The sequence below is a fragment of the Ixodes scapularis genome, unplaced genomic scaffold (assembly GCF_016920785.2).
Source record: "Ixodes scapularis isolate PalLabHiFi unplaced genomic scaffold, ASM1692078v2 PGA_scaffold9__187_contigs__length_104089568, whole genome shotgun sequence".
NCBI classification, from domain to species: domain Eukaryota; kingdom Metazoa; phylum Arthropoda; class Arachnida; order Ixodida; family Ixodidae; genus Ixodes; species Ixodes scapularis.
Window position 1 is genome coordinate 88,946,373 of NW_024609884.1, and position 15,169 is coordinate 88,961,541.

At 45.0% G+C, this 15,169-nt stretch overlaps 1 protein-coding gene across 1 annotated transcript in view; it reads right to left on the reverse strand.

The window, feature by feature from the left end:
• Positions 1 to 144: 144 nt before the first annotated feature.
• LOC8053526 (RCC1 domain-containing protein 1) overlaps positions 145 to 15,169 on the reverse strand; it is a 48,161-nt gene continuing 33,136 nt past the window's right edge. The window contains 2 exon segments of the mRNA XM_040218277.2: positions 145 to 237; positions 239 to 333. Coding sequence (XP_040074211.1) covers positions 160 to 237; positions 239 to 333 — 173 coding nt within the window. The 3' untranslated portion in view covers positions 145 to 159.

A 15,169-nucleotide genomic window follows, 5' to 3' on the forward strand; every position in this document is an offset into this window, starting at 1 on the left:
TCTAACATTTTGAATTCAGGCCTCAGTGGGGTTCGAAAGTTGCAAACTTTCAAACTGCACTGAGGTTCAAATTTAAAAAGTTGGAAATTTCCAAGGTTTCTAAAAGTTCTGGTTTGACGATCCCGCTCCCAGTGACCAACATAAGGAGAGAATGGGCATTTATTCGGGGACCATACATGTCACAAGGGTTCCCCAGAACTTGCACGACACACCACTGGCCACACAGTTCTGGGGCAGGGCACATCTTCATCGGCAGACAGGTGCTTTTCAGATCCTCCTTGAGGCCCAGCTGGCCGTAGGCATTGCAACCCCACGCCCATGCCGTGCCGTCGCCTGGAAGCAACAAGCAGTGTCGAAGTACACCCCCAAAAGAATACAGGCAGGAACTGGCCGTCTGAGCAAACACTTTCTGCCAGATGCAAAAGCTACGCCAGCACACCACACCCTGGAAACGATCTGCATCCGAAAGCGTAAAACAGGGCACTAAAAGATTGTTGTTAAGCGCGAAACGCATGTACGACGAAACCGTCCGATCCGACGTCCGACCGCGCAATACGACGGTCGGAGGCGAGGGTTTTCAACGCTCTCCGATGCTACGAAAACCCTCTTCCCCCATGGTCATTCCGGCAGTCCGCACGTCGGATCGGACGGTTTCGTCGTACATGTGTTTCGCGCTTTATGGGCGACACTTTGCAAAAATATCGAAAAAAAAAAAAAAAAAAAACAATTTGGAGAAACATGCGCGCCCAAGGCGTTCCATTGGGTTCTTCCACTCTTTCCTAACTAACCAGCAAGGAGGAAAGCGCAGTAGCCTTTTCCCCCTTTTCTCTTTCAGAACAACGGTCCATACCTAATCGAGGGAATCTCAAATTTAAAAAAAGAGAAGCTCAAGTGATGAACACAGGTTGTCAAATCATCCCGGCCGGAAGTCGGGTCTTCCGGCCGCCTGCGTCCCGCGGGGGAGGGCAAAGAGGAGAGCCCCGGCGTCCCACCAGTAACGGTGCGACGAAGGGAGTCTTCCTGTGGTCTGCTTCAAACACTTGTTTTCAAACATTACTCGCATTATACGAAATCCCACTTTGGCAGTATGCAGTTGTTACGCGTAATGTTGGATGGTTTGAGAAACTTCCACCGCGCTGACCCACTTACTGCACGGATCACCGAGCACTGGGCGCGGTCGTCAGCCGACCACGATGGCAAGGAGAATAAACCACGTCGTACCTCCATCCTCAGGTACGTGACAGCACCATTCCGCCCGCATTGCACGACCCTGCTATAGCGCTTTTACTTCTTCACACATTAGGGAGTTGTAGTAGATCGTTTTTCTCCTCCGCTACGACATCCCCGAAGAAAACGCCGCAGCTGCGCCTGCGCGCCGCCAGCCTTGTCTGCATAGTTCAAGGTCTTGTGGCGGATTACGGAGCGCTACCCGGGTGCTTAGCGGGCTGCGGAAACGGTCTACTACAATTCCCTATTAAATGAATACTACCACGAAATTTCGGCGCTTCTTTTTTTCTTGTTTATATGTGTTCAAAGGAGCAGTATCACATCGGGCACACCAATATCTTGTTAAAAAAGACACGAAAAGGAATTTTAAAACGAATTAAACGATTAGCAAAGAGCACCTGGTGGATGTCGCTAACGCCTCGTTTGTAATGCCCGTCTAAGAAACTTGACAGGTAGTGACGGTAACTGTCTCGCCTCCGACCACCACGAGAGAAGAGGGGAAGGAGCAACTCCCCTCTTTCCTAGAATCTCTTCTGTGTGACCCAGAAGTCGGTATTGTCCCTCTACAAGGTTATAGAAGATTAACCCGTCACTCAAAATTCATACAAAAGCAGCCGCTTCGGTGGCTGGAACGACTTGGACATCCTCTCGACGTCAGCCTCGTCGCAGCTTTGCTCGTCCTGAGACAAACCATGTCATGATTGAACCGGATGTCACGTTCTCTCCGCTGGCTGCTTTCCGAGCGCTTGCCCGGAGTGGGCCGCTAATAACTAAAAATACAGCCACCAAACTCAAGATACAAACGTGCGATAGTCATTTACGAATATTGTGGATCATATTCAACCTATTTTCGAACACTCGGGTATATTTCAAATTTCGTTGAAGTATCCCTTTAAAAGCAAGAAATATTACTTTTTTAGTATTTAAAAGAGAAAAGTTGTAAACATTAAGCATTCCTTTTTTTATCTGCAAGAATTCTGTTATACGACGCATAATATTTCATAAATGGAAAATGCTTCCACACAACTCCCAATGCCTGTCTTGCACTGGGTGCCATCTAAGACTATGGAAATCGATAGCAGTGGACGAAGGTTGTTTTACAGGCACTTCTGGTACAACTAGAAATGTAATGACGATAACAAATGAGATTAAACATTAATTTCCTCGGTAATAATGCCACTTCCACAGCAGGTGCAAGGCTGCTTCTGGCTTTTCTGGGGCTCTGGAGAGCATGTTTTCCATTTGCGCTATGGGCAGTGGTGGAACTGACAAACGGTGGTCAACAGGTTTTGGAGCAGAGATTCCCACTTTTGGAGCAGACAATCTTGAATTATAATGTCAAATTGTTTAGGTTAGCCTGGGGAAAAACTTGAGTTGTTGGAGTGGACCTGGCCACTACAGATAATCATGTCGTATTACACCTGAGACTGCGGTGGAAGAAATCGGAAGAACTTTCAGTAGAAGGAACAGACACAGAGAACGTCTCATTTTGAGACGTTCTCTGTGTCTGTTCCTTCTACTGAAAGTTCTTCCGATTTCTTCCACCGCAGTCTCAGGTGTAATACGACATGATTAGCTACCACCAGCTCGCCTGCACTCTCACCGTCTTTTCACTACAGATACTTATTTATTTATTAAATAATAATAATAATAATAATAATGGTTTATTTTCCAGTGCCCACAACCTAGCTGTCTACTGTGTGGTGCACAAACATGCCCTCCTCACGTCCAAGGCAATGTACGGTATAAACTACCTACGTGTTACAGGAGCACAAAAGCGCAAACTAGAGGTGCTGAACAGAGAGGCAATGAGGTTGGTCACCGGCCTCCCCAGATTTGCCCCAATAGAGGAGCTCCACAAACACTTCAAAATCAATACTCTGGAAGATAGGGCCGAAATCCATCGCATCGCACAAGTCCAGAGACTCGAGCGAACCAGACCCGGAAGGGCCATCCTCCAGCTGCTTGAGTATCAGCTAATGGGCCGCCCCACGATCTCTCCTCCTCCATCCCCGTGGGAGGACGAGGCAGTGGTGGACCATCGCCCCATGAAGCAGAACGTAGACAAAGACCAGAAGGGCAGAAGGAACAACGCACCCAAAAAACACGCGGAATCCGTACAGGACGCCCGTCCCGGCTCCGAAACAGTACACGTCTACACCGACGCTTAAACAAAAATTCAGCTGAACTCGCAAAGGTTGTTCCCAAGCTTCTAATTTCCCACTTATGAGCTCTGTTAAATTTAATTTAGCTATAGGTATAGACCCCAAAAGAAAACAGAATCAATCGAAAGAAACCGTTTCAATCTCCGTTTCCAACGGACCGACGTCACAGCGCCGTTCAACGTGCGAAAGATTTCGGGATTTCCCACAAACGGTCTCCAAGTTTCGTTTTCTATGCAGTGTTCGATAAAACTGGTAGGAGGAAAACTTGTCAGCGCACGCGTGCATCGCACTACTCGTGCATTTGCTACCTCTGTACTTGCTCCGAAAAACAAGAAAACGCAATGCAAGAAAGTATAAAACTGCTTACATTAGGATGGCAAGTAATTGACAGATTTGACATAAAATTAAATCTATAAGGAAGCCCCACCATACCTAATTGAGGGGATTTATAATTCTTCTTGCTATATGAAAATATTTTCTTCAATTCTGAATTAAAACAAAACAAGCATAAGTAATGAACACAGGTTGTTAAAACATCGCTGCCTAACATACACCCTTGCATGAAAGCCAAGATTGAAGATTGTACTGCAATATAAATATCACCAATCCCGTTTTCTTTCTTTTATTAGACCAGGTGTGCTCGGCGTTTGTTTCGCCTAAGTGCATGGCTGCGCTGCGGCGAAGCGAGTAGCGAGATCGCGGTGTCAGCTCCGCGGTATTGCTTCCCTGCAGTGTATCGGTGCTTGAAGAGAAGTGCATTCAAGGGGGCTAACCCGCCGCGATCAACACTTAGAAAAGTATAAATATTGCAGTTAATGTCGAAGTGAATATCAAATAGCGTATCATTTGAAACTAGTATTTGATAATTCGATTATTCGCGCAGCCCTATTCTTCGTACATAGCACTTAGGCATCCAAAACAACTGCACCTTCTTAATTTTCAGTGGCATCACCAATAATGCCACGTGCCAGACACTTTCAGCTCCCTTTCGGCGCAGATATGGCGCAAATTGTGCACAAATACAACCTTTGGAGCAGCATGTAGCAGGGCATGCGGCGGACCGCTCAAAACCGGTCCGCCGCAACGCCTGCGCTGGCTCCTTTCCTCCTCGCTTTGGGTCGCCATGGCAACAGCAGGGAGTGGTGAAAGGAAGTCGACTCTCAGGTCTCCGCAATTTTTGACGTCAAGGCACCGGCGCCGATCGCGCGGGAACTTCGAATTCGGCATTTGGAAATTGTTTTTTTACTTCACGAATACTGAATTCCCAAATCTCAAATTTTGAGGGTAATGTCCCGGCATCGTTTTCAATCGTTTCGGATAATAAAAAAAAATATGATTTTGATGTGTCAGTGCCCCTTTAAGAGTTTTCCGCAGGGTAGGAAAATCCTCCTTGCCACCCCCCTCGTCGTCAAAATAAGAGTGGGAGAGGGGGAAATGGGAAAGGTGGCGAGGAGGATTTTCCTACCGTGCGGAAAATGATGTGGTCATTTTGGTCAATGTGAAAATTCACATTTGAAATACGACATTTCGGTTTAGTGAAAGTATAAGCTTTTAGTAAAAATTCAGTTGAAACTTGGTGCTGAGGTACTCCTTCCTCATATTTTTGTTGGTGCTATATTCGTGAACAATTTACAGACTTGCCCAATTAACTATTTTCCAGCCGATGTGGTAGAGTAGATCCGAGCAATATGATGGCGTGAGATGTTCAATTACAGGAACGTAGTGCAAGTTTCCAAAGTGAAGATATTTCTCTAAATTATAATTCACTGAGCAGGGCCGGATTATCCAGGTTTGAATAAACCAGGCCCTACTTGCAGAGCAGACCCCCCCCCCCCCCCCCCCCCACAAGCCTCAAAGATGTTGTGCTTGCCAGGAATTTTTTTTTTTTTTTTTTGGGGGGGGGGGGGTGGGGGGGGGGGGACTGAGGTGGCTGGGATGTCTATGACTTGGGGTGCAGAAAGGGGGGGGGGGGTAAAAATGCATGTGTACATTACAGGGCCGGCTCGATTTCTGGTGTGGAGGCTGAACTCCCTCTTGGCTACGCCCCTGGTGCTTGTTGCTCTTGGCCCGCAAAGAATATAAAGCTCTGCTCTCTGTTCTTAAGGATTTCCTATTATGGTAACAAACATTATTGAATTGATTACTGGATGTCTTCATACGAGAGTTTCTCGGGAAGTAATGCCCCACGTGTTTTACCTTCATTATTCAAAATGGATTGCATTCAAATTGCATATTAATGTGCACTTCCTACACATGCTATTTCTGTACGTAACCTCAGCTCAGTTCTACGGTTTTACGCTAGCACGAAACAGGCATGCATGCCTTCCCAGCTCATTTCCGGCTCACGTATGTTTCAGGCTCACATACGTCATTTTCAGAACTTGTTCCGTGCAGTGCACCTTTTAGTAGTTCAAAAAGATAGAATTCCGATGGTGCTGAATCAGGACTACAGGGGCGATAAGGGAGAACGGTCCAACAAAATTTGGCGATTTCCTCCTGGGTTTTGAGACTCGTATTATGACGAACATTGTCGTGCTGTGCAAAAAAACGGGCTGTATCTGCAGTGCTTCGCTGCAGACTAATGCAAAATGCAATAGCATCTTGACGTTTCTTCTATGAAGGCAATATTCAGCTGAATAAATTGAGACGAACCTCATTCCCTCGCTCAGCCCTTGGCCGTAGGAGAATGAGCCCACCTTGCTTATATCTGTCCCCAGCCAAACGCAGTTCTCTCTGTTCCAGTGTCCGATTGGTATGATGAACACGCTTGTTACAAGTTCAACAAACATGTTTATTAGGAGAACATGCAGGCCAGCTTGGTCTGCGCCGAATGAAGCTCCCGATGAGCATGGCACCATAATATAGGCGCTCAGCGTGGTGTCCCCTGGCGGCCACCTCGGGTGCATGGCGCCAGCTGTCGCAACACCTTCCCCCCCAAGTTTTGAGCTATTGCAAATACCGCTGTACAGTCCGTCACACCTTCGTAGACCTCAGGGGACTGTGGTGCTGTAGGACCCCCAGGTGTACTACCTCCTGCGGTATTGTTTGACACCCCTGGCACTGCTCCGGAGCCTAGATAGATGCCACTCCCCTGCTTGACAGGCACAACAGGAGCCGCCTCGTCAGCCTCCTCCAGTGCTGCCTGATGGAGCCCCGCAGTTGCTGCTTCGAGCCTTCGACCGTTGGTTGCTGCCCAGCCTCCATGACCCGACATGTGCGGGTGGTCTCTATGGCAGTTACTCACCAAACCACCTGTCAGTTTTAGTCGCACCTCAGACGATGATGTGCCCGTTGAAGATACAGCGGGCACTTAATGTGGTCCCGGCCTGAAGTTCCTTGCCCAGACTGCGTCCCCTGGCTAGGGTGCCACTTCAGCTCATGCTCACTGGTCACAATGCACCTTCTGCTGCTGCTGTCAAAAGTGCACCTTGCTCCGAAAATCCGGCCATAGCAGGTCAAGTGTTGTTCTCGGGTGCCGACCCGTGAGCAGTTCCGCCAGAGTACGTCCGGTGAGGTCATGTGGAGTGGTATGGTACGTAAACAGCACTCTTGCGATCCGACACTCAAAGTCCCTTGGCGGCAACTTCTTGAGTGTCTTTTTTGCAGTCTGCACCACCTTTTCCGCAGCGCCATTGGATGCTGGCTGATAAGGAACGAGCGAGGAACACCTGGTACTGTGCACTTGTAAATGCAGGGCCACTGTGGCTCACGACCACCTTCAGCAACCTATGGCTTGCAAAGATGGTCCTCAGGCATGCCACAGTAGCTTCAGCTAAAGGTGATGGCATGCAGACCACCTACGCCCACTTGGAAAATGCATCCACTAGCACCCAAAAGTACACACCTTGGAAAGGCCCTCCCAAATACATGTGAAGCCGAGACCATGGGCACTCTGGGAATGGCCAAGAGGTCTGCTGCACCGCTCGTGGAGCCTTCCAAAGCACCTATTGCAGATCCGTCCACCATGGCTGTAATATCTTCATCGATGCTCGGCCACCACACATGATTTCGACCCATCTGTTTCACCTTCTCCATCCCTGGGTGATTCTCGTGCAACAGATCCAGCACTGCTGCCCGTAGTGATGTCGGAACTATAATTCGATTCCCTTAGAGTACAGAGCCCTCCATTACCGAGAAGTCCTCCATACAGTTTGCAAATAGCTGCCACTCAGCTCCGGATAGTGGATAGCCTCCATCCCTCAACACAGTATGCAACACAGCCAGCACTGCATCTCAGCCAGTTGCCACGTCCAACACTGCAGCAGACAGGCCCGTTAGGTATGCCCTCTCCAGCATAGAGACATCTGTGACTCTTGGCTCTTCCAATAGTGTAACTGGCAGTGGCAGTCCATTCAATGCATCCACATTGACCAAACTGGCTCCTGGTCTGTAGGACAATTTGTAGTTTTAGCTACCCAGTGTTAATGCAGCACTCGCGGCGAGCTCTGCAGTGGAATGGGGCAGTCAGGTCCAATTAAACCTAACAATGATTTGTGGTCTGTATACACTTCAACAGGTCTTCCACACATGAACTGATGAAATTTCGGCACCCCAAACATCACTGCCAGGGCCTCTGTCCAGCTGGCTGCAGTTCTTTTCTGCAGCCGTCAAATGTTGTAAAGCAAACGCCACCGGTCACTCTGCTCCCAACGCCACCTGATGTGCCAGCACCGCTCCAATGCCATATGGCAATGCGTCGGAGCACAACAGCAATGGACACCTTCTTACTGTCTTTAAACGCAGCCGTCTGCTTGGAGCCCCACTTCCACGATGCCCCTTCCTTGAGTAACAGGTGCAGTGGGTGCAAGTTGGGCAAAAACCTTCGGTAAAAGTAAGAAGTCCCAAATAGCTTTGCAGCTCGCATACATCAGTGGGTTGGGGAGCTCGGATGATGGCCTCCAACTTCTGTGGTGCAGGATGCAGAACGTCCTTGTCGATGAGATAGCCCAAGCCCTCCACACTCGACGCCCAGAAGATGCATTTCTGCAGCTTCTATCTCAAGCCGACACTGCTCAGCCAATGTAACACCTCCTCCAGGTTCAGGCGATGGTCTTCTTCCGTCATTCTTGTCACCAAAAAATACAGTATAAACCGGAATATAGGTTAAATTTATTTTTGAAAATGGACCTGAAAAAGTTGACCCTCGTCTTATATAACGGTCATTAGAGATGAAACAAAAATAATCTCGCAACACTGGGTGGCTGAAGCCGCCATCTTGTGTTTCTTTGCAATCGCCTAGAACTCGTCCACTTGTCACGATGGTCATGCAATATTCACTTTCACTTGTGCTCCTTGGTTTGTTACATCTACCGTTGCCGCTCCCGGAGTGATAATGAGCGGAAGTAGAAGACAGTTCACGGTAGCCTTCAAGAAGAAGGCAATCGCCTATGCAGAGATCCATGGGAATCTTGCAGCGCAGCGAGAGTTTGGTGTATCGGAGAAAAGCATACCGTATTTACTCGAGTAATGGCCGCACTGTTTATGAAGAAAGCCTGAGGGTTCGCTTTTCCACGGAGCACGCAGATTGCCAATCACTGCGTTCGACAGCATGATCCCAGCTGTTCACAGGACAGAGATAACGTCTTCGTGCCAAGATACCATCTTTGAAGATTGATTTTGTATGGAGAATCGTGTTCTCGATCTGGTTATTCGCTATGTTATGCGCAACGCAATGAATGGGTGTATACGTGTTCTGTGGGAAACTAGACGCAAGGGCCTTGTTCATAAATAGTGCGGCTATCACTCGAGTAAATAAGGTACGGTACTGGCAAGACCAGAGACAAAAACTGGCGGCGTGCAGCAAGACAAAGAAAATTTAATTTTGTGGAAGGACTGCGGTGCACCCCGAATTGGAAACAAAGGTGGCAAATTTTATTTGGGATTTTTGTGTAAGATTGCTACCTGTGACGTCAGAGTGCATCCTTACAAAAGCCGTCGAGGTCGCTCGTGCCTCTGGCAGGGGAGTGAAGCTCTCGGCTACTTCCGTCCGGCCGCGTATATTTATGACGTACGTCCGGTCCAGTGAACTGCTTCCGATTGCCGCGCTCCCAGCGGGCGTGGGCGGACGTTATTTAGTTTTAAATAAATATGATTCATATAATTTCTAACGTTAAATAACGATGAAGTTGTTTGAAGGTATGAATAGCTTTGAAGGTTGTTATCGTAACTTCATCTTTCACTCTTTCAATGTGTCTGGGCGCACTTTCTCTCTCTTCAAACTCGCGCCTCGTGATGCGATTGCGCCGGGAAGTCGGTGGACTGTTAGAATGCGCGAGAGACGTGAGCTGTTTGGCTTCTGAAGGTACGTCGCGGCGCAAGATTTGTGCCACGTTCGTGCGAGCGTGGCTTTCTTTTCTTTTTCGTGAAAACTCGTTTTTGTAATGTGGTCATGCATGGGTTTTCGTCATCACCACATTACCTGCTGTGGTGGGGAAACAATTACTGCTGAAAGTCGGGACACCAATGGTTTCGAGTTCCAATGGACGAGAGGTACGCTCTTTTGGTCTTCTCCTCTTGCTTAAATTTCTGATTAAATGTTTGCAAGAGAAGCTAACAGTCGCAGTGGTAGTGAGTAGTAATTGTTTGATTTTGGCAATAGCTGTGGGGTGATTTCAGATAAGATCGACTAAAGGGTGGCTGGTCAACATTTTTAAATCAACTGATGTTTTTATATGCCATTGTCTAGTGTCTGGTATGAACGAATCCACACTCAGTTTTGTCCAGAAAAAAAATTTGGGGACAGGAAAAATCGTAAAGCATGAAGAGATGGACAGTTGCATTAACGTGCACTGATGGAGGGGGCACGTTTGAAAGTGAATAACTAAAAGGATAATGTTAGAATTCTAATACTTTTTAAAAACAAGCTATGGGTACAGCTTGCTTGTAATATAAAGTAATAATATTTATGTAAATTTTATTTAATTTTCTAAAAATTGCCAAACATGCCTGCTCGAACGACAAATGGCAAAATTTGGAGGCCTGTATCTCATGAAATAATTTAATTATTATCATATATTCTGCGGGTAGTATTTTATTCATATATGTCTATTATTTAAAAGATAAATAAGGTATTTGAGTGATACGATAGTCGGGATATATTTAGGCAAACATGGAAAAAAAATCAAACGAAAAATTCCGATGCAAATAAAAAAAAAACACCACCTTAGATTTTTTTTTAAATTTGGGTACCCTGTCATACTTTATTTCGGCATTCATTTCTGTTAAAAACATGTTGCATTATTTTATTGAGAAAGAAGACACAACTCCCCAAAGTAGGGTCCTTTTTCAAAGGCTACACTTAGCAGTGCCCCATACGAGAAGTGACTCTGAGTTACAGTTTCAGGAAACTAACACACATCTTTCATATATTTTTATTCATATGAGGTCACTGACAACTAGTGCAATCGGTCACACACTAAAAGTGAGGAGAAACTATATACAGCATTTTACGTACAGCGTACAAAGAGGTTTCATATTAGAGACTAGTGATTCGAGAAAAGATGATACAGTGTGAAGTTTTACTTTCCGGTATAATTTATATTAAAAAAAAAACAACTTTACTTCCACACACAAAAATAAAGATAGAATACTAAAATTGTTTAGGTTAGTTATGTATTTCTGGAAACAAACCATCTCAGGTGAGGTGCGCCACCGCACCGGACTATAAGAGCTCTGATACTCTCGGTGTACGAATGGATAGCGGCAAGCAGAGATATTTTATCCTGCGCAAGGATAACGTTTCGTGATTCTCATATGGTGATCAGATAAATATTCAATAATCTATCACCAAGTAAAGCAGTAGGTTAAATACCTCGCAAAGAAAACTGTGATAAATAAGATAACCCCGGCATTCGAAATGAGCACTCGTTGGGGCATCAAATTCGTCACTTTACACCAGGGCTGGGCGTCGATTAACTGTTTTGACCCGATCAATCGCCACCCTTTAATTGATCAATTAATTGATTAATCAATCTCGTTTATTTCTATGCAAAGTATTACAAAAGCCTTTTTTTGCTGAATATGTGACAAACAGTGCAATGTACAACTTGAATTATGAATTAATCTTGATATGTAGTTAAGAACAGTATCAGATACCTTTCACAAAATATTACTTTTGCAGCGTGAGTCAAAGATGTCCGTTGATATTCTCTGGAAAGAGCGACTTCCTTTTATTGTTCACAATAGTCTCTGCTGCGCTAAACAGACATTCGAACGACGTTGAAATGGCCAAGGACATGCGTAAACTCTGCACTTATCTAAAGTTACAAATATATCGCCCCTATACAGTTCACTTTATTCTCAAATTTGACCTAAAGTTTGCCCCTTGTACAGGTGTACTCGTCCACGTCTGCGTTATCAAAGTGTTTAATTTTGACTTTTTTTCGTTCTTCTAAAGTTTACCGATTAACCAGTTAAAAAATTTAATCGCGATTAAAGCACTAATCAATTGCTAGGTTAATCAATCAATTATCCAGCCCTACTTTACACTAAGGCTTCCCTCGATGTATTCATTCAATAAAGTTTCTTCTAACCAGATCCGACTGTCCGTTGTACATATATGTCACAGGTTCCTTCTGTTGATGACTTGCACAGCCGCCACGCGTGCCAGGATTGAATGCCAGGAAAGTCGTGCACCATCAGCCACTCTTCTTTTTTTTGTTGACGATACCGAACAAGCTCATTTTCGTTCAGATACACAAGATGTACCCAGTTTCTCAAATAGAATGCTCACCATTGTCCTGGCCGTCTGAATTGCGTTTATTGAACATTCTCTCAGGTTGTTCAGCGTGGCCTGGTGCTTCACGAGTCCACCAACTCCGTTGAATGCATTTTCCCATGTCCAAATGCAGAAAATGAGCACTGGGCTTGTGGGCAATCATTCTGTGCAAACTGGTGAAGCTGGTAGCTATTCTTAAAATGACTGGCGGCCCTGTCACTTACGTACATCACGTGCGAGTATACCGCAACATTGTTTTTAACCCACTCTTTCACTTTTTCTAGAGCCAAGCACGTGAGAGCGACGTCGTCACGCAGGTCATCACTGATGATAGCAACGCTGTTTGTAGATTTTCTTGTTGTCACTAGACATGTAAATATCGTAACCTTTTTTTCTTCAGTGGTATGCTTTAACTTTGTCAGGAAGCACGATGGTCCGGTTTTCAGCAAAGTCAAAATGAAAGATAATGTATTCGCGTTGCATGCAGCTGCTTTTCATCGTAAATCGCTTTATCTTGCATTTGCCTGATATGGTTATGAATATGAAGTTCTTCGAGTGTAAGAGACTGGCCTTTTGGGCAGTGATCATAGCCTCCTTAAAGACACAGACTTGTTAGTGGGTCGCACAGAAATGCTGAGTTCATTTGACCAGTGTTGGATGTTGAGCCTGTAACGTTCTCTACAGCAAGAATAGAAAGGTAATAATTGGCGCAGCACACACAAATGCACACTTCCTGGTGTGGAATACATTTGACCCATCTAGGGAACAAGGAATAAAGTTTCGTTAGCCCAATGCCGGAATCAGGATGCTTGTCCCTGTATACACGAAAGGCCTCTCAGATTGAGCGTGTCAGGAAGCACTTTGGCACAAACGTTATCTCCCCGTCGAACATGACAGAGATCACATCCTTCTGATTGGGACTTTGGCGTGAACATTGTAGCTCGTCTTTCGTGAAGTACTCTAGGACAGCAGACAGGTTCTCAGGGCTCACCTTGCACCTCGTGTGAGGATCTGGCTCATACCATACGCCATGCTTTTCCTTACCTAAAACCTTTCCTAGGTTAACCTTTCCTAGGTTAACATGGCGACAGTGTTTACACTCTATTGTATTTAGGCAGAACTCGAGTATTTCGGGGTTCTGCTCTCTGTCGGTGTGCCTCTTTGTGCCTGATATCGCCCGCGAAGCCAGCGAGTGGGATGGCGACAGGCACGGCCGCTCAGTAAACAGGCATCGGCGGCCATATTTTTCTGGTTAAAGCGAACCCCCTCATCCTTGACAGCGAGCGGGGATATGCGAAAAAAGATTGTATCGGCCGTTTTGCCAGAACTAGCGACGAGTGTCGCCTGCTACTTCCGTCAACTACTGCGCCATAGTTGTGATCTTCGCAAGGAAATGATTGTTGCTAGCCACAGAACACTATCACGCAGAAAGGCAATGCTTGAATATGCTTTTATTCTAGATATAAGTCAGGGATATATATAAGAGAGAGAGATGGAGGTTGAGGGTAAGAGAGAGAAGCATATAGTGCCGTACAAAAATAAAGTAAACAAAGTTCCCAGTGGCCGATGGCCGGCAGGATCTTTTTCTCGGATCACTACTTCATAATATGATAGCTCTCTGTACACAGTAGTTTCTCATCAGTTTTAGTGTGTGACCGATTGCTCTAGTTGTCAGTGACCTCATATGAATAAAAATATATGAAAGATGTGTGTTAGTTTCCTGAAACTGTAACTTAGAGACACTTCTTGTATGGGGCACTGCTAAGTGTAGCCTTTGAAAAAGGACCCTACTTTGGGAAGCTGTGTCTTCTTTCTCAATAAAATGATGCAACATGTTTTAATAGAAATGAATGCCGAAATAGAGTACGACAGGGTACCCAAATTTAAAAAAAATCTAAGGTGGTGTTTTTTTTTTTTATTTGCATCGGAATTTTTCGTTTGATTTTTTTTCCATGTTTGCCTAAATATATCCCGACTATCGTATCACTCAAATACCTTATTTATCTTTTAAATAATAGACATATATGAATAAAATACTACCCGCAAAATATATGATAATAATTGAATTATTTCATGAGATACAGGCCTCCAAATTTTGCCATTTGTCGTTCGAGCAGGCATGTTTGGCAATTTTTAGAAAATTAAATAAAATTTACATAAATATTATTACTTTATATTACAAGCAAGCTGTACCCATAGCTTGTTTTTAAAAAGTATTAGAATTCTAACATTATCCTTTTAGTTATTCAGTTTCAAACATGCCCCCTCCATCAGTGTGCGTTAAAGGAACTGTCCACCTCTTCATGCTTTCCGATTTTTCCTGTCCCCAAATATTTTTTCTGGTCAAAACTAAGTGTGGATTCGTTTATACCAGACACTAGACAATGGTATATAAAAACATCAGTTGAATTGAAAATGTCGACCAGCCACCCTTTGGTGGATCTTATCTGATATCACCCTGCGATGGTTTCAAATCACAAAACCAAATCCTATCATTGTTTATGATTCCTCTTCACTCGCCGCGAGAAACATGCCATTGTCAAATAACTGGCAACTTTTATGTAATATCAAGATCGACCACATATGCTCACTTCAAAAGATGGTAAACGTTTTGCCGTGGCTGTTTATTTGGGATTGTTGTCAGCGATTCACGCGTCTGTTCGCGAGGAGGGAAAATGAGCCTAAATATTTTCCGATTAACTGAGGATGAGCGATGGAGCAATCCCCACTGGTTTCCTGTTTCGTTTAGCAGTGACACACTCCTAAATTTAAGTGATAATATTAAAAAATAATGCAGGTTCTCGATGAAGACTCAATATTGAAGAGCTGAGCTTCTGCTTTTCTTAACCTGAATGCTTAGTTTCCTTGCAAGACACCGTCGTCGGTTTTTACTTGTGCTTACTCATATAATCAAATTCGAAATGATTGTCAATTTAGCGTAGAGGCATTTGACTCAAGGAGAATTAAAAACAGAGGAGACACGAGTATTTAGTGTCGCAGTGTTGAACTTGAAGTACCGTTTTTGAAAGGAGGTACAGAACATGCTCACCGTTTTCATATG